The following is a 19,604-nucleotide window of genomic DNA, read 5'->3' as shown; positions in this document are numbered from 1 at the left end:
GATGAGGGTTTGAACTGTAGTTTGAGCTGTAGATGGGCAAGGGTGAAGTATGGAGGTGGAAATGGGCAATCTGTGATGTTGCACTTATGTGGTCAGGAACACATCTCTGGATCAGATATGGCACCAAGGTTGCAAGCAGTCTGGTTTAGCCTTGAGGCAGTTGCAGAGGGATGGATTTGGTCACTTGGGAACAGAGGTTAGAGTGGTGACAAGGAAAACTAAGAGTATGATTTTCTGAAATTGGTAATAAAAGTAGAGGACCAGAAGTTAGCCTAGGGGGTTAGGGAGCTACGGTTTGATGCAGCAGCCAAAACACATGCATGAATAGAGGCACTAAAAATAGGTTTACCTTTCATTAGTAGATAAAGAGGTATCTAAAACCTAACAAAGCAAATTTTGTGTACAGACATGGAATTGTTAGTCAAGAACTCAGTGATCTAGAATAAAAAAGTTTTTCAGAATTGGTGCGGTTTGTTTGACAATGAAAGGTGATGCAAAGTTGTCCAGTGCTTGGTGAAAAGAGTGTGCAATCTGGGGTTAGTCTAAAGATAGGCAGTGAATCCTGAGTAGTCTACCAAGCAACGGTGTGGGGAATTCAGGTTTTGCTTGCTGTCATTGACTGTTGAGCCTGCAGTGCCCCACTGTGGAGGTGGCTTTGACTGAGTTATACAGTGGTCATCCTAACAGCTGATCATTGATACCTGGCAAATATAAATATTGTGAACAATCAAACTGAGCTTGAGCAGCTATTCTGAGAGACGTGGGATTGAGGGCTAAGGCATGACGTCTCCGGTGGAAAATGGGAGGTTTTCAGTTTGCCAGAGCGAGTTGCAAGGAATCTTAGCTCATCTGTGACTGAACAGATAGGCAATCAGATGACAGCTATGGTATCAAGTGTTATAGTGGATCAGTAAAACTTTTTTTGTCATGTGCTATCTGCAAAGAGTAAGTCATTTAATTATGGAGAAAAAAAAATGGACATTCTCCCAATCTTGTCTTTTTGAGGGAGATTTTACCCACTTTTTGTTGAAATAGTTTCCTTTAAAAAATATTTTGTGAATTAGTCTTGTTTTCTCTCCAGTTGCCAGGTGTGGAGAGTTGTCAGAACTACATATTCAGGTATGGTCGTCATCCGCTTATGGAGCTCCCTCTAGCTGTTAATCCAACAGGCTGTGCCCGTTCTGAACCGAAAATTATGACTCACTACAAACGGTAGGTGTATGAAAAATACAACTGACTTGCTTATGATAAGGATAATTTAATAAAATGCCTTTTTAAAAAGGTTATGATGAAATGAGCCCTGTTACAATATTTAAACTATGAATGTATATTCAAATACTAAGGCAGTAATGTCATGCAGTTTGTGTAAAATGTGTTGTGATATTTTCATCCCCACTGAAGAACACTGACTTTGGGGAAAAAACACAAGTTCAAAATAGTTTTCTTCCATAAATGTGAATTTTATTTGTTTTAAATCTCATCCTGCTGCATTCCACAGTGCCTTTGGCTGCTAGACTACTTCCTTGACCTGGGAGGATGGAATGGTTTAGGCCATAGTGTCTGTGGCTGCCATTCATGTTTGCCTAACAGGAGTATAAAATGTGGATCAACACTAGCCTTGACATTTATTTTTGCCTCATTGTACACATCAGTGTTTGTAGTGTGGCACAATACTGCATCTTATGCAGTTTTGCACATGTGGAGAAATGTTCAGTACTAGCTGGCAACAGGCGGTAAGTGGTTAGCACTACTGCCTCACAGCACCAGGAACCTGAGTTCAATTCCTGGCTTGGGTCACTGTCTGTGTGGAGTTTGCACATTCTCCCCATCTCTCTGCATGGGTTTCCTCCCACAGTCTGAAAGATGTGATGGCCAGGTGGACTGGCCACGCTAAATTCTCCCTCAGTGTACCCGAACAGATGCTGAAGTGAGGCAATTTGGGGATTTTCACAGTAACTTCATTGCAATGTTAATGTTAGCTTACTTGTGACTAATAAATAAAATAAACTTTAAAAAAGGTTCGAAGAGCCAAGGCTAAATTTTAAACTTTCAACATTCTTGTAGTGAATCCAATGTTCTGTTGCTACAACAAGCTACTAGTTTACAAAAGCCTATTGTAAAAACTGAGTAACGCGATACATCTTTATTTTTCAATTTATTATCTTTCTATACTTTTACACAGGCCAGTGTGTAGAGAACACTAATACCTCAAACGCACTTTGTCTTTTTGACTGGACAATCTATTTGGGGACCGAAAGACTTTAGTTCAGGGGAGCCTTGTCTTATTGAAAAATTAGCAAATATACTGTGAAGTATTATAGAATTAAAATTGTCTAAGTGTAAATGTTACTTTTTTCCCTACGCACCAAACAGGCCACATACTTTGAACAGTACCAGCACATCAAAAGCATTTCAGAGTACAGTAACTGGAGAAATTAACACTCCCTACAGCAAGCAATTTGTCCACTCCAAGTCCTCTCAGTACCGCCGACTAAAAACTGAGTGGAAAAATAACGTTTACCTGGCTCGATCGCGAATACAGGTGAGTCAATATCAGCAAGATGTGGAATGCCACCAATTAAATAGATTGTGTGCTCTGAATTCAAATTATTTTCTCATTTATTTATTTACCATCTTCCATAGTGGTTGGAGGGGGAAAAGAATGACTGAAAATCCAATCTCCTAAGAATAACATCTCAAGATAGACCGTTACATACCCACCGTTTATTAATATAATCACTTGCTGTTTATGTGTATATATAGGTTTCACTTATGATATTCTTAGATGATTTATCTTATTATTGATGACAGTCTTCAGATGTGTGATATATGTGCGCGCGCAAGGGGAAAATATGTCTGCAAGATAATGATGTTCCATAATATACACTACAATTTAGTAGTTCTGAGAGAAATTTCAACAATGTTTTAGCATTGGATGTTACCACTGTTGCCATCTCAACCAGTAATGCACCTCATTATTTTTGGTGCCCGGATCTTAGCTCATCTAGGTCCATCTTGGATGTATTAATTCCAACTGAGGTGGCCTCCTGGAAGCAAGAGGGATATCAATGTTTATGAATTCTTCTGCACAGCCAATAACCAGGCCTCCTGTTTGCATTTTCTTCTGATATCCTTTTACCTCCAGAGTGTTAAAATCTGTTCTAGATTCAGCAGATGGGCCCTTTGTCTGCTTTCCTGAAAGACTGACAAATATGTCTAATCTCAGTTCTTTCAAGTGATTTTTCCATGACGCCCACCTTTAAAACTCAGAACATCTAGAGCAATTGGGGTAAACGGAGAACATTTTCAAGCGTGATCCCAAAGTAGAGGAGGAGTTCCTGGAGCCAGCATTCCTTGCTGGTTGATTTAACCAGACAAGGTGAATTGCTCTCCTGTGACCTGCCTGCTATCTGGCACCAATTTTATCATTTGGAACCTGCAATCTCTAAAGTGCCTATGGACACCAGAGTATCAGTTGAAAATTGAATGTAATTGTCTTAAGTAAACTACAAGGATAGTGATCCTCAGCTCTGGAGTAGTTATATAAAAGTGGACTTAAAAGCAAGACCATACAATTGACTAGAACCAATTTAATGTGCAACGTTTGAGCTCAAATTACTTTCAGAGGCATCTTGATTACAATTAATGGATGTATCTGTACCTGTTGTCTACGTTGTTGGCTGCTGCTGTCAACGAAAACTCATGGGTCACTTGATGTGTAGAGATAAGTGACACATGACTTGATCTCTAGCATGAAACTTGAGTATCGTCCCATCCACTTAGCTTGTTCAGATGATGACCCACTGCAAAAGTATGTGGAGCTTAAATTATACTTGAATGCAGAATAGACTGCGTTGGATGTGTTAATATTTTTGAGACGTGTTAGCATAATATTCTTTTGCTTGTATACCTTTGGAATTGAGAGCTCCTTATTGAAAAATTATGGTATATGCTCAGGTGACATTTAATCACGAATTGACAGGAGTCAATGAGATTCTCTCCCTGAAGGTTGTAATGGAATTAATTTCAATACTTGTTTTACATTTTGTTATTTTTCTGCTCCATAGGGGCTGGGTCTCTATGCAGCCAAAGATCTTGAGAAGCACACAATGGTGATTGAATATATAGGGACAATCATTCGCAATGAGGTTGCAAACCGCCGGGAGAAATTGTACGAGACTCAGGTATGGATTAACCACATCACTATGCACAATATTGCTTCCAGCACAATTTCTGAGACAAATGTCAATAAATAGTTGAATGGATAAATAAATAAATGACACTAAATTAGTTGAATTCCTTTTATTTTCAAGTAATTGAAATCTGCAAGTGCTAAAATTGTTTTTCTGTTATTCAAGTTCAAAATAGAAAAAAGCATCAGTGGTAGATGTATCATTTTGGATTGAAGTTTAATACCAACTGTTTGCATCACCCCACCAAATTTGAGTGGCTACCCAGTCAGAACCTTTCATTGGTGAATCATGCACTTATGATTGCAATCCTCTTGCATACTGAATTCTCAACCTGAGCTATGCTGCTTTCGTGAGTTGCCATGTAGAATTCAGGTAGCTCCCTTGGGGGAAGCCCATCTTTTAACTCTTAACTTCAACTTTCCTGCCAATGCAGTTAACCTAGCTTTGGTTAATTGTTCCAAATCACTCGGGGATAAATCCTACCTTTCCTTCAGGAAAGTTGTAGCAATCAACCTTTTTGCCTTCTAATTCATACAGTAAAGTTCATCATCAAAATCCTATCAATCTTAACAGATCAGAGAGGTTAACTGCATGGAACCAGGCCCTTTGGCCCAACTTGTCCATGCTGCCCTTTTTTTAAAACCCCTAAGCTAATCCCAATTGCCCGCATTTGGCCCATATCCCTCTATACCCATCATAACCACGTAACTATCTAAATACTTTTTAAAAGATAAAATTGTATCCACCTCTACTACTACCTCTGGCAGCTTGTTCCAGACACTCACCACCCTCTGTGTGAAAAAATTACCCCTCTGGACCCTTTTGTATCTCTCCCCTCTCACCTTAATCCTGTGCCCTCTAGTTTTAGACTCCCTTACCTTTGGGAAAAGATATTGAGCATCTACCTTGTCTATGTCCCTCATTATTTTATAAACCTCTATAAGGTCATCCTTCAGCCTCCTACACTCCAGAGGAAAAAGTCCCAATCTATTCAACCTCTCCTTATAACTCAATCCATCAAGTCCCAGTAGCATCCTAGTAAATCTTTTCTGCACTCTTTCTAGTTTAATAATATCCTTTCTATAATAGGGTGACCAGAATTGCACACGGTATTCCAAATGTGGCCTTACCAATGTCTTGTACAACTTCAACAAGACATCCCAACTCCTGTATTCAATGTTCTGACCAATGAAACCAAGCATGCCGAATGCCTTCACTACTCTGTCCACCCATGACTCCACTTTCAAGGAGCTATGAACATGTACCCCTAGATCTCTTTGTTCTGTAACTCTCCCCAACGCCCTACCATGAACTGAATAAGTCCTACCCTGGTTCAGTCTACCAAAATGCATCACCTCGCATTTGTCTAAATTAAACTCCATCTGCCATTTGTCAGCCCACTGACCCAATTGATCAAGATCCTGTTGCAATTAAAGCGAACTTTCTTCACTGTCCACTATACCACCAACCTTGGTGTCATCTGCAAACTTACTAACCATGCCCCCTATATTCTCATCCAAATCATTAATATAGATGACAAATAACAGTGGGCCCAGCACTGATCCCTGAGGCACATCCCTGGTCACAGGCCTCCAGTTTACATAAGAACATAAGAACATAAGAAATAGGAGCAGGAGTAGGCCATCTAGCCCTTCGAGCCTGCCCCGCCATTCAATAAGATCATGGCTGATCTGTCGTGGCTCAGTTCCACTTTCCCGCCCTCTCCCCATAACCCTTAATCCCTTCTCTTATCAAAAACCCATCAACCCGCTTCTTAAAAATATTTAGCGAGGCAGCCTCCACCACTTCAACGGGCAGAGAATTCCAGAGATTCACCACCCTTTGAGTGAAGAAGTTCCTCCTCAACTCCGTTCTAAACCGCCTCCCCTTTATCTTGAGGCTGTGCCCCCTAGTCCTACTGTCTTTTTTGAGCGGGAAGAGTCTCTCCACCTCTATCCTATCCATCCCATTCATCATCTTATACGTCTCAATGAGATCTCCCCTCATTCTTCTAAACTCTAACGAGTACAAGCCTAGTTTATTCAGCCTCTCCTCATAGCTCAATCCCCTCAACTCCGGTATCAGCCTAGTAAACCTCCTCTGCACTCCCTCCAGGGCCAAAATATCCTTTTGAAAAACAACTCTCTACAACCACCCTCTGGCTTCTGTCAAGAAGCCAATTTTGTATCCATTTAGATACCTCACCCTGGATCCCGTGAGATTTAACGTTGTGCAACAACCTACCATGCGGTACTTGTCAAAGGCCTTGCTAAAGTCCATATAGCCAACGTCAACTGCACTGCCCTCATCTACCACCTTGGTTACCCTTCAAAAAAATCTGTAAATTTGTGAGACATGATTTTCCACTCACAAAACCATGCTGACTGTCCCTAATCAGTCCTTGCATCTCTAAATGCCTGTAGATCCTGTCTCTCAAAATACCTTCCAACAAGTTACCCACCACAGATGTGAGGCTCACTGGCCTGTAGTTCCCAGGCTTTTCCCTGCAGCCCTTCTTAAACAAAGGCACAACATTTGCTACTCTCCAATCTTCAAGCACCTCACCCGTGACTATCGATGATTCAAATAGCTCGGCTAGGGGATCCGCAATTTCCTCCCTAGCCTCCCACAACGTCCTGGGATATACCTCATCAGGCCCTGCAGATTTATCTACCTTGATGCGCTTTAAGACTTCCAGCACCACCACCTCTGTAATATGTACACTCCTCAAGACATCACTGTTTATTTCCCCAAGTTCCCTAACATCCATGCTTTTCTGAACAGTAAATACTGATGAGAAATATCATTTAGGATCTCACCCATCTCTTGTGGATCTGCACATAGATGACCTTGTTGTTCCTTACGAGGCCCTACTCTCTTCCTCGTTACTCTTTTGTCCTTTATGTATTTGTAGAAGCTCTTGGATCCTTCTTTGCCTTATCTGCCAAAACAATTTTGTGTCCCCTTTTTGCCCTCCTGATTTCTCTCTTAACTCTACTCCTACACCCGCTATACTCTTCAAGAGATTCACTTGATCCCAGCTGCCTATGCACATTATGTGCCTTTTTCTTCTTCCTGTCCAGGGCCTCAATATCCAGGGTTCCCTACTTCTGCCAGCCTTGCCCTTCACTCTAAGAGGAATGTGTTTACCCTGAACCCTGGTTAACACACTTTTGAAGGCATGCCACTTACCAGACATCCCTTTGCCTTCCCACAGACTCCCCCAGTTAACATTTGAAAGTTCCTGCCTGATGCCATCAAAATTGGCCTTACCCCAATTTAGAATTTTAACTTTTGGGACAGACCTATCATTCTCCATAGCTACCCTTTAAAACTAATAGAATTATGGTCACTGGTGGCAGCACTCATATTTGTCTGTGGATTCACATTCCCACAAGAGTCCCCAGCTTATATTATGATTCTGAACCAGGCCCCCAGATGTTTGGTATGACCCTGTTAAAGACTAGTAACTTTCTGATTTTAAAGTAGACAAGAGTTTGAGATTCAAGATGCATGCTAAGAGAATAAAGCCACACAATGGCATGGATTCTGAACAAACAAAATCACGTTCAGAAAGATAAAACAATTTACTATATCAATAATTCCTATCTCATACTCTTCGCCCTCAGGGTTAATGTGATGTACGTGTGAATTAACGGGTAAATGGTGGTCAAACACACCACACTGTGCAATAAATGACAGGTGTCACCAAGACACATTCCATCAATTTCTCAACAACCTATCCAGATATCAGTAAACACTAAGTCTGCCAATCTTATTGAAACTTTTGTCTCTGTTGTGAGGCATTCTAGTATTCATGTTTGAAGATCATGCCTTGGAATTATCTGAGTCACTCCAACTCAGACAGCCTCAATGATGACCCACCTTGTAGGGTTTCAGTGGACTATGAAGAGAGGCTAAATAGACCGGGTCTGTACTCGTTGGAGTTTAGAAGGATGAGGGAGGATCTTATAGAGACATATAAGATAATGAAGGGGATGGATAGGGTAGAGGTAGAGAGATTCTTCCTGCTCAGAAAGGACAGCAGGACTAGAGGGCACAGCCTCAAGATAAGGGGGGGGGGGGGGGGGGTGCAGTTTAGAACGGAGCTGAGGAGGAGCTTCTTCACTCAAAGGGTGGTGAATCTCTGGAATTCTCTGCCCGTTGAAGTGGTGGAGGCTACCTCGCTAAATATATTTAAGTCACAGGTAGTTAGGTTTTTGGTAGGCAATGGAATTAAGGGTTATGGGGAGAAATCGGGAAAGTGGAACTGAGCCACTTCAGATCAGCCATGATCTTATTGAATGGCGGGGCAGGCTCAAAGGGCTAGATGGCCTACTCCTGCCCCTACTTCTTATGTTCTTACGTTCAGTGTCATCTCCCAGAACTCTGTTCCCTGGATTCCCGAGTCTGCATTCAGGCACCATATCACAAGCACGACTTCAGCTCTTTGACCACACTGGACAGAGCATCACTGTTTCAAAGGGTTACCTTTACCCCAATGACCTACAGCATGGAGCCACCGTCCCCTCCTTTTTGGATCTTGCCCTGGCCCCTGCCTGGGACTCCTCCCAAATTATGGTGCTCAGTTCCTTATCACATGATCCATTTTTGCATTTTTTTTTGCTTCACGAAAGCACACTGGGTCCGTTCTCAGTCTGAAGAACTACAAAACACTGGAATTGTGTATGTGCCGCCCACTCATAGCCTGAGCTTGCAAAAAAAAACTCCTGAGGCATGCTGACAGTTGTAGTTCCTGACCCCATGACGATGATACGTAAATTTGGCGCTCTCAACACATTGCATTTATTCACCTTATTTATTGTTTGGTACTTTATGACCTCAGCTTTAGCTTGAGATCTTAGGACGATACGATATCTTTGCTAATTTGCCGGTTGCTTATCGAGATCTCAAAGCAAGGATATGGGTTGCCCATATGAGTGATCCAACATGTACATGATGGCTGAAATAATCAAAGTAAGATGATTATAAAAGATCTGAAATTATAACTGGGAATGATGTTCAGCTATGGAGTGGTCTGAGACATTGAACCCAAGAAAAATATTCAGAGTTACAATCCTTAAATTGTAATATTCCTCTTGTCCAAAAATGTACAAATGGCATAGTAAATAATACATGCCAGTTGCCATTGCTGTGATGTAATGCAAAGGGTATCACTCTGACTCAATCCCTACCCTCTGGCTTACTCTTGTTGAGTTTTGTTTGACAATCTAGCCCCCTCAGCTCACAGAAATAGACAAATTTTAATTGAAATATTCCCAAAATTTTCAGTATTGGGAGGAGAGGGGTGCGAAGAAGTTGCAAGACAAGTACAAGGTCAGAAGCTAAATTTGTTGGGTTTTTTTTTGCCAGAATCGAGGTGTTTATATGTTTCGGATTAATAATGAACATGTGATTGATGCTACTTTAACTGGAGGCCCAGCCAGGTAAGTGACAGTTTCTGTTGTGATGGCATCAGAAGAATTTTCTAATTGAATTGAAATCATTTTATATTGTAATAATTCATGTTTCTAGTAATAAGGGGTTTTAAATATTTTATACCTTTTCTTAAGGGTGTGGAACTCTTATCCCCTTAGCGCTCTGTATTCCCTTTCCTCGCTGCCCCAATCCACACAGCCTTTGCATCCAAGAGAACAGAGCAGGAAACCTACTTTCTGACCATCAGTAGTCTCACCAGATGGTGACCTTGAATGGTGATGACTTGATTTGAACAGTAGTGACGTTGTGCTTTATTTCATGTTCTTCATTTTGCAGTTTGTTGTAGTCAAGTAGGGACATTTCATAATACATTTTCTTTGCAACTTCTGATTGTATTTTTGTGCTATTAAGTTGCTCTCTTTCTCTTTCTAAATACACTTTCATCATTTTCTCCTGTGCAGATATATCAATCATTCCTGTGCCCCCAACTGTGTGGCAGAGGTTGTGACCTTTGACAAGGAGGACAAAATAATCATTATCTCAAGCAGACGAATTCCAAAAGGGGAGGAGGTGAGTGGAAAACGGAAAACAAAACAAAATTATTGCAAATTTGGCTGAGAATTAGTATGAGAAATGCAACGTCATGCATAGATGCAGTGCTTGCATTGTGTTAGATTCACTTTTCCAACAATGTGCATAACCCAGTATGAGAACTGTTGAACAGCATGTAGGACTACCTGAGTTCTAATAACTAACAGCTTGCTTCTGGGCTATTTCTGACCACTACCAGCTCGCACTGATTGCTGCTGTTCCCCCTCCACCAAGTATCCATGTAACACTTGAAAATAAGAACATAAGAAATAGGAGCAGGAGTAGGCCATCTAGCCCTTCGAGCCTGCCCCGCCATACAATAAGATCATGGCTGATCTGAAGTGGCTCAGTTCCACTTTCCCGCTTTTTCCCCCATAACGCTTAAATAGTTGTTCAATGGTTTAATGTATGCTTGCACGACATAAAATATCCCATTTGTTTGAAATGGAAAAAGGATAGGCGTAACTTACATTTCAACATAGGTTTCGGTGTGAAATAATATCGATGTGGATAATTTGATTGAAAAAGTCCACTCTTGAATGTTACACTGCCTAAACTCTGTGAAGTTGCAAAAAAATTATTTTGCTCATCTAGGAAATGTTATAGTCGCTCAGCAACTACAGAATCAAAAGTATATATTAGTTGATGTCTGGATGTTGACTGTTCATTAAACATTTTCTGTCTTATTAATGTTACTTTTCTTTCTGCAGCTGACTTATGACTATAAGTTCGATTTTGAAGATGATCAGCACAAGATTCCATGTCATTGTGGAGCTCTCAACTGCAGAAAATGGATGAACTGAAACATTTAGAGCAATTTTAGCTGGTTCAGAATTCATAATTACAGATAGTTCAGAATTCTGGACGTAGTATCTGGTATACTCAGAAATCATTTTGACAGATATTGCTACATGGAGTCTCAACAGCAAAACTATGGAGATGGGAAAAGTCTCGCTAGTTTACGCATAAGTATTTACCAAATTTCATGTTGAACAATATCTGTAGTTGGGAGATAGTGTAGTGATCTTGTTAATCTCAGAAGTGCAGAACCTTTTAACAACATTTACTGTACAATGAGATACCTAAAACAGGTGGACTGAGCAGGTATACAAAGATATTAAAATACACAGCCAATGACTGCGTTTCCTGCCAGGCCTGTGGGTTGCTTCTGAATGTAATCTATGGATTTCTTTGTCTATAGTGCCTGCAAGAGAAAGAGAGAGAGAGACGATGAGAATCTCCCACTGTGCAAATCTTTTCCAATGGGAGAACCTGAAGGACAGATTGTGTTTCTATTCTAATGAAGTCCAGTCAAAGGAGGAAAGACTGAGACCACAAAATCACCAGCTTTCCAAACTCTGCTGGGATGGGTCTCTGATTTCAGACAGGTGTAGTACATCTCCAGGTGAAAGGGAATGAGGTTTACATCTGACCAGATTTTTAAAAAAAAATACAAGTATGTTTGAACATTGCGGGTATAAGTAAAATCAACACAAGCTGTGTTTTTATATGGGAGGCGGGTGACTTGAAACCAAGGCAGCAATTTAAGAAGCACTCCTAAAAACAGCAGAGTTTTAAAGAGACGGTGTCCATTGGGTGTGATAAATTTGAATGCATTAATAGATTTGGATTTCCCATACTATTTGCCCAAATTGTATGCTGGAGAATTAGTGTGGAATTTCTTGTTTTCAGGGTTTTTGGTTACTTTGCCAGAATCAGTAATGTTGACTTTTTAAGCAACAGTCCCATTTTGTGTCTTTATTACTATCAACAGATTGTAGTTTATTTCAAAGGAAGTTAACTCCATAATTGACCAGAATCTTAAAAAAAAATGGAAAGACATAATGAAGTAGTTTGGTAGAAACTTGGTAGAAAGTTAAGCGTCCATCCATGTTGGTCACTGTGTAAAATCTGAGTGACTATCTAGGAAATGTTGATCTTTTATACATTGTTACAAAAAAGTAAATGTGCAAAAGATATACTTTTTGAAAGACAATCCATATTAGTAAGAACTCACTAGAACCAGTTGAATGGTTCTCTGTTGGGGATTTACTGGAAACAACTTAATATATTGAGACTCTGGGGCTGGCCCAGACCATTCTAACTGTTAGCAATGAGATCTGGTTGCAAGTGTCCAGTTGAAAACGAAGGTTCAAATTGATGATTTGACCAGCTCCCAGCTCTGAATCTGGACAATGTCTTTTACAGATCCTGACAAAATACGTTTCCGTGATTGGTGATATTTTTCTCCAACATAATTTATATTGTTGCAAAAGTAGAAGCAACAACACACCAGTCGTACAGAACTATCTTAATTTGGACGATCAGGACCTATAACCCCAATTATAAGTCCTCAGTTACTGATCAATAATGTAAAACATAGTTAAAATGAGGGTGGCACTTGACTTGGTCTTGGGTCATCTGAATCCTGATCAGTCATTATCGACAGGCGAGTGGCTAGGGCATTTGGTTCAACGCACAAACGGACTCTCTCTGAAATCTCTTGCAGAGGAGACTTGCACTGAAGGATTTCTCACCTACTTGATTCCACAAGTCATTTTACTGTAGTTTTGTTCCTGTAATATATATATAAAAGTGTGAATTTTATTCGGAACAGTAGGATAGGTTTGGATGGGGGAGATTTTTTTTTATTGGCGCGATTTGTGAAAGCTGCTGCCCCCACTGCATCTTCTCCACGCTGCAACTGTAAAAATGTAAATATAAAACTTGTAGAAATCTCCAAAGCAGAAACCACTGGATCAGATTCTCATTCATACAAATGAACGGTTGGTATTGGTGATATAAAATAGCTGCTGGTTGGATTGAAGCAGGGAAGATATTAGCATGCAATGAGAAGATTCTAGGTAATGTAGATCATGTTAGATAAATTTAAGCTTACAGTGTTTTACTGTTTTTTAATAAACGCTGATTACACCCCTCCTTCACCTGACAGGAGCCAGGGTGTCTTTTAATGGAAGATTCTAATTTAAAAATGGGGCTTTTTTCATTTTAACTGAAGATGTCCGCAGAGCCCTAATGCATTGTGGGATCCCACTTCCCTGACCACCACAGTTGGGGAGGTTACAGTCACGTAATGTATTGTTGGAACGTGCTCAGTTAACAAATGAAGATGTCCTATTGCAGTAAAGCCTTGTTCATACTGTTTACACTCTGAGCTAGGTATTTTGTGGTGCATTTTATCCTTGCAATTGGGGCAAAAACAAAAGCAGAGATTTCTGAGTATTTTTTAATGAAAAAGTAAAGTTCCAGAATATGAAAGTTTTTTTTTGTTTGTGTTGTGTGCATTCTGTACAGCAAATGTTGTCACTGGTAATGAATTAAAATTATCCTTTTTTTATTGTATGTGGCATGTTTTTTTTGTACTGAACATAAGTTGAATTGTATATAATTTATGTCAGAGCCAAGATGTTTCTTGCTCTATGTATTAAATCTCCTGCAGGAATAAGCTTATTCTGTACATCCCTGGTACATGTAGAGACCGTTTATGATCATGTTGGCTAGATTGTACAAACCTTTTTTAAATACAAATGTAGCATCTTTGCATTACTGTATGATAAATAGGGACATCTGTTCCTACAGAGGTGAATTTACTGCATTAAAACTGTTTGAAATAAAATCACCCTTGGACTATATTTATTTGCCTTGGGTTAGAGTAGAAGAGAACCTAGTTTGCCATGGTAAAGCATCTATACTGAAGAGCATCTCTAATTTAAAAACATGCAGAATTCGCCATTTCATAAGTGAACTTTGAGTACAAAATCAAAGAGACAGTGCTGACCCTATATATAAAAAACATTGATTAAGCTGTAGTTAGTGTGTCTGGTTTTGGATGCCTTATTTCAATATACAAAAAGGATGGAGCATCTCCTCTGGACACCATTCCTTTAAGAAAGTATTGAAATGCAACCTCCTCAAAAAGATGAGGAAAACATTCTTGAATGATAGAATTGAGCATATTTTTGCTAAAAGAAAATAAAAACAGAAAATGTTGGAAATACTCAGTGGATAGGCAGCATCTAGAGAGAGAAAACAGAGTTAATATTTCAGGTCAGTGACCCTTAATCATAATGTTAATCAGAATGGATCTCAGGATGTGGTTGTGTGAATATATTTTGGCTGGCAGTTTCTAATTTGACTCAAGAAATGCTTTTTTTAAAATTTATTTCATGGGATTTGGGCATCACTGGCTAGGCCAGAATTTAATAGCAAATGTAACCTTTATTTAAGAAAGGAAAAAAAAGACAGTAGGATATATAGTTAACCTAACATCTGGCATAGGGAAAATTGCTAGAATCATTATTAAGGAGGTGAGAGAAGGACACTTAGGAAATCATGTTTATTTTATTTGTATTCTTTGGGGAATTAACTAGCAAGGTGGACAAAGGGGAATCTGTACATGCAGAATACTTGGATTTCCAAAAGCCATTTGATAAGGTGCTGCAGCAAAGCTTACTACACAAGATAAGAGAATATGGTGAGGGGTAGTGTATTAGCATGAATAAAAAATTGGTTAGCAACAGGAATCAGAGTGGTGATAAATAGGTCATTTTCAGTTTGGCAAGCTGTAACAAGTGGAGTGCGACAAGGATTAGTGCTGGGCCCTTAACTATTCACAATCTAGCTTAATGACTTGGATGGAGGGACTGAACTGTATGATAGTTATATTTACCAATGACACCAAGATAGGAAAGTAAGATGTCAAAAGGAGGTAGAGTGTCTGCAAAGGGATATAGATTGTTTGAGTGGGCAAAAATTTGGTTGATAGAATTTAATTTAGGAAAATATGAACTTGTCCACCCTAGCAATAATAGAAAAGCAATATATTTAAATAGAGATTGCAAAACGTGGTAATATATAATTCCCCTTTAATTTGGTTACTTAATCATGATGTTGTTACAACCAGGTGAAAAGGAGTAAACTAGCTCCCCTCAACTTTCTCAGTTGGTTATAATGTAGGTTTAAGTTCCTTTTTACACAAGGATAACATGATGTTAAGCATTTCAGCCCTTATGCCGTCTTTCAGGCACACGGATCAGGAATAAGGGGAATTAGAATCTAACATAAATATACAGTTATGTCCTTGCAATGTAGATTTTAAATGTTGCCACTGATTTAAGTTAGCTGGTTTCTTGGATGCAGTCAGATGTAGGCTATGTTGCAAATATGAGATCTTGGTTTGCTGGCAGGTTTCTGGTAGAATTGGCTTCTTGAACCAGGCAGCGCAGTATTCCAAGAGAGAGCCGCTTTCAGCTTGTTTCTTCTGCTGAAGACTTTCTTGACACTGCCTGTGTCACTTGCAATCTCTCTCAAGTGGCTGGGCAGCCTTGCCTTGAAATACTTCACCTATTGTGTTTCCATGAGGTTTTGGGTGTGTATATGGCAGCCATTGTTTCAATATCCAGTAGTTTATATTTTTTAATGTCTGACAGTTACAAATTTTCATGAGTAGTGAGATTATAGGGAAATATCTATCTCCACATTTCCCTGAGTGTGATTTGTTGGTTTCTCACCTTCACCTTTGAAGGTGGCCTTGCATTTTTAAGCAGTTTGCTGTGTCTCCATTCAAATTGCAAAATTTCCAGTCAGCTGAAAGTTGAAAAATCAGATTCTCAAAGGTAAGGAGGTATAGCCTCATGAGAATGAGAGTCTCGTGTTAAGGTACAGAATTCAGAACAGATGGTTCCTTCCATCAGACCATGCAAACTGCCCCAATTTATTTGTTACAAGGTTACTCCGGCTTAGCTCAGTTGGCTGGATAGCTGGTTTGTGATGCAGAGCAATGCCAGCATTGTGGGTCCAATTCCTGCACCAACTGAGGTTATTCACGAAGGCATGCCTTCTCAGCCTTGCCCCTTGCCTGAGAGTGTGATGATCCTCAGGTTAAATCACTATCAGCCCCCTTTGGGGGGGCAGGGGGGAGTAGCCTCTGGTCGTCTGGGACTATGGCAACTTTACCATTACTTTTTATTTTAACAAACTGTGCTGAAAGTCTTGTTGTGTGAGAATATTATGATAGAAAATATTTTACTGTGAAGCTCTGACAGTGTCATCAGGACTTCAAACGTTGGCTGTATTCTCTCTCCAGAGATGGTGTTGGACCTGCTGAGATTTTCCAGCATTTTCTGTTTTTTCAGATTCCAGCATCCACAATATTTTGCTTTTATCTGTCTTTTCATCTATCCAAGTTAGAACAAACTGGTGAAGTTATACACTGACAGAGTTGCCTATGGTCATTGTATAAAGAAGACCTTTTAACATAGTTTTTCAACCATATTGGAGTGGTGCAGTCATGGACAGCCATAAACACAAATGTGTCAGTGCTGAATACAGCCAGTTGCCATTTTGTCAGGCTGTGGGTGACCTGAGCTTGCAGATCATTGCTAAATCATCATTTAGCATCACTGATGTCATCAGTGTAGCTTTGGCAGTGTTGGCAAGTGCAGACCTTCCCCTAACAGTGAACTGAGTGAACTCACTCCAACAGTTCTCCCACACTCCTCTTCCACATCCTAACGGATAAGGAAGCACTCATGTAGACCAAACAGTGGTCCCAACAACTTGTAGTTATAGAGAATATTTAACATAATAAGACATCCCACAGGAGCATTGCCACATGAGATATTAGGTTAGTTGACCAAAAGGAGGAAAGCGAGGTGCAGGAAGGGAATTCCTAAGTTCATGGCCAAGGTAGCTGAAGGTACAACCACCAGTGATGGAGCAGTTATAATTGGGAATGCACAAGAGGCCAGATTGAGAGGAGCACAGAGGTGAGGTTTGTGGGGTTGAAGGAGATTAGAAATGGGGGAGAGGCCATGGAGGGATTTGATAAGTCAGTGAGCATAGGAGTGGTAAGGGAATGGGATTTGCCACAAGTTATGACATGGGCAGAAAACCGCCACAGAATATTACATACAATCAATAATAATGGAAACCTTCAAAATCATTACCCTTTTGGAGGAAGTGAAAACTAAGTATAAGCAAAGAACCAGAATCCACTGTGACGAATATAAGTTCTAGAATAAGAGTTTACAAAAATATGAAGGTAAGCACACACATCTTCCTGTTGGCCTCCTACACGTACAACCAAAATAAAACATATAGCTGTTGCTAAAATCTTTTGCGTGTGACTATAGACTTCAGTTGATTACCAAATGACATAAATGTCTGCAATGATTTTTTAAATGATTTATTTAAATAGTTCTGTAGCAAAATTAAGTCTGGCAGCAGCTGTAGGGAAAGACAACAGAGTTAGCGTTTTGAGTCCATTTGACTCTTCATCAGAACTAGAGAGAATAAAATGTGTTGAAGATTGTACTGTAGTTGGGAAACATTGCAACAAAAGTGTAGCAAACTTTGCAACAGGATAGATGGCCTGGTGGGAAGGAGGAGGAGTTGCATTGAGACAAAAAAATTATGGGATGTTAAGAACAGCAATCTTGGCCTTTTGGCTAAGATCAAGTGTAGTATTGACATGCTGTGCTTGGTTGAAGTCATTGGGTTACATCTTAGCTTCATTTGAAGCAATTTTTTAAAGTGGCATCTCGGCCTTTTGTCTAAGATGCAAATGAGATCAAGCCTTGGAGGAGGAGCTATACCTACTCCAATCAGCTTGGATCATGTAGATCAAGCTCAAGACAGAAGCTGAGAGCCCTGTCTTGTCAGCTTGGATCGGGAATGTCTCAACTTGTTGAGACTCTGAATTGGAGTTGATTTGATTAAATTGGAATAAAAACAAAAAAGATAAGTGGTAAAGATGGAGGAGGAAGATCACAGTCTAAAGTTGTTGAACTCAGTGTTGAGTCCTAAGGGCTGTAAGGTGCTTAATCAAATTAGATTCTGCTCCTCCGGTTTGCACTGGGCTTCACTGAAGCTTTGCAGCAGACCAAATACAGACATGTAGGCATGAGAGTAAGATGTTGATTTTGAAATAGGAAGCAACAGGAAGGTTGCGGTCATGCTTGCAGACTGAACGAAGGTGTTTTGCAAAGTGGTCACCCAGTCTGCATTTAGTCTCCCCAGTGTAGAGGCGGCAACGGATACCATAGACTAAATAAATAGTTGTTTGTAATGTATAGGGAAAACCTCCCAAGAGCAAATAATGTGCGCACAAAGTTTATAGGCTCTTAAATCAACTTTCCCACAAAGGCAGGATTCTGTATCCAGCCTGAATCACAGTTCATCTTCAAATCAATTACCAGATATTTGCTCATAGGAATTATAGCTCTAAAGAGTCACATAAGTACACTTCATCAGTGGAATAATATGGCAATCCTTTAACACTTGTGTTATCCTATATTTTTGTGTTATTGAATCAAGCTGGCACTTAGCTTTGCCAAAGCACAAGACTCCACCCTGCCCTACCCCTTCCCACAGTTAGATGTCCATCCTTATCTCTAGCCTTGTGATATGTTTTGTAGTCAATGACTTCCCATTTTATTTACCAAACTATTTACAAAAACGTCAAAATGCTGTGTGATAAATAACAGCTTGACCGTTTCCATTACCTTGAGTCAGCAGCTTTCATAACACTCTTATTGCCATGGAAATATCTGCTTACCATTCCAATGTAATTAGACACAGAATCAACAATGTTAGTCCAAAAATGTGCAGATTAGGTATAGTGGCCATGCTAAATTGCCCCTTTAGTGTTCAATAATGTGTAGGTAGGTGGATTAGCCTTGGTAGATGCGCAGGGTTATGGGGATTTGGGTGGGGGGGGGGGGGGAGGTAAAATGCTCTTTGAGAGTCAGTACGGACTTGAGGGGCCGAATGGCCTCCTATACTGTCGGAATTTTATAGTTCTATTAACCTCCGACTAAACTTACTAACTTCACTTTTTAAAAACAGAAAGCTTGGTGTAGCTTACAACCTGAAAGGCAATTAACCTCCAATCTCATCCAGTATTTCATTAGCAGCAAATAGATTTTGTATCCTCAAAGGCAAGCTGCTTCACCTTAGCTTTTCTTTTGTTCATTCTTAGGATGTGTGTTGTTGGAAAGGCCAGCACTTATTACCAATGAGCAGGTGATGATGAGCTATCTTCTTGAACTACTGTAGTCTGTTACAATCCCCATGAGTCAACTGTAAACCAAAATAACCTCATTTCTGCTGAACAGAAAAAAAACCTTATTTGGAGAAATTTACTTCTCAATAATTGTGTTCCTCTTTCTGTCCATCTGCTTTCTTCTTGTGATTGCCTTATCCTCCAGCGCTCTCATCATCACAGCAGTATATTTTTTGTCATCTTCTGTCTGCATCCATGCATTATCTTCCTCATCCCCGATCCTCTGCTTGCAGCTCTCCTTTGTATCTGCCAGCCACATGGCTTCTTTCTTAACTTCCTGTCTGTTGGTACTGCCC

The 19,604-nt window shown here is 40.0% G+C and overlaps 1 protein-coding gene and 1 non-coding gene across 7 annotated transcripts in view; both read left to right on the top strand.

Moving 5' to 3' along the window:
* Window positions 1-13,849, top strand: part of kmt2d (lysine (K)-specific methyltransferase 2D) — a 230,807-nt gene extending 216,958 nt beyond the window's left edge. For all 6 annotated transcript variants that reach the window (XM_080217863.1, XM_080217861.1, XM_080217862.1 and 3 more), the window contains 6 exons: window positions 1,082-1,212; window positions 2,374-2,542; window positions 4,068-4,184; window positions 9,567-9,640; window positions 10,094-10,202; window positions 10,934-13,849. In XM_080217863.1, the coding sequence (XP_080073989.1) occupies window positions 1,082-1,212; window positions 2,374-2,542; window positions 4,068-4,184; window positions 9,567-9,640; window positions 10,094-10,202; window positions 10,934-11,026 (693 nt within the window). In that variant the 3' untranslated portion in view covers window positions 11,027-13,849. The remainder of the gene's footprint in view (window positions 1-1,081; window positions 1,213-2,373; window positions 2,543-4,067; window positions 4,185-9,566; window positions 9,641-10,093; window positions 10,203-10,933) is intronic.
* Window positions 13,850-17,671: 3,822 nt separating this feature from the next.
* Window positions 17,672-17,871, top strand: LOC145362076 (U2 spliceosomal RNA). The gene has a single exon (XR_013889928.1). It is a non-coding gene; the product is annotated as a U2 spliceosomal RNA (small nuclear RNA).
* Window positions 17,872-19,604: the final 1,733 nt, after the last annotated feature.

Source organism: Carcharhinus amblyrhynchos, chromosome X (genome assembly GCF_965287045.1).
Source record: "Carcharhinus amblyrhynchos chromosome X, sCarAmb.v2.hapA, whole genome shotgun sequence".
NCBI classification, from domain to species: Eukaryota; Metazoa; Chordata; class Chondrichthyes; order Carcharhiniformes; family Carcharhinidae; genus Carcharhinus; species Carcharhinus amblyrhynchos.
This window is presented reverse-complemented; position numbering and strand designations above follow the sequence as displayed.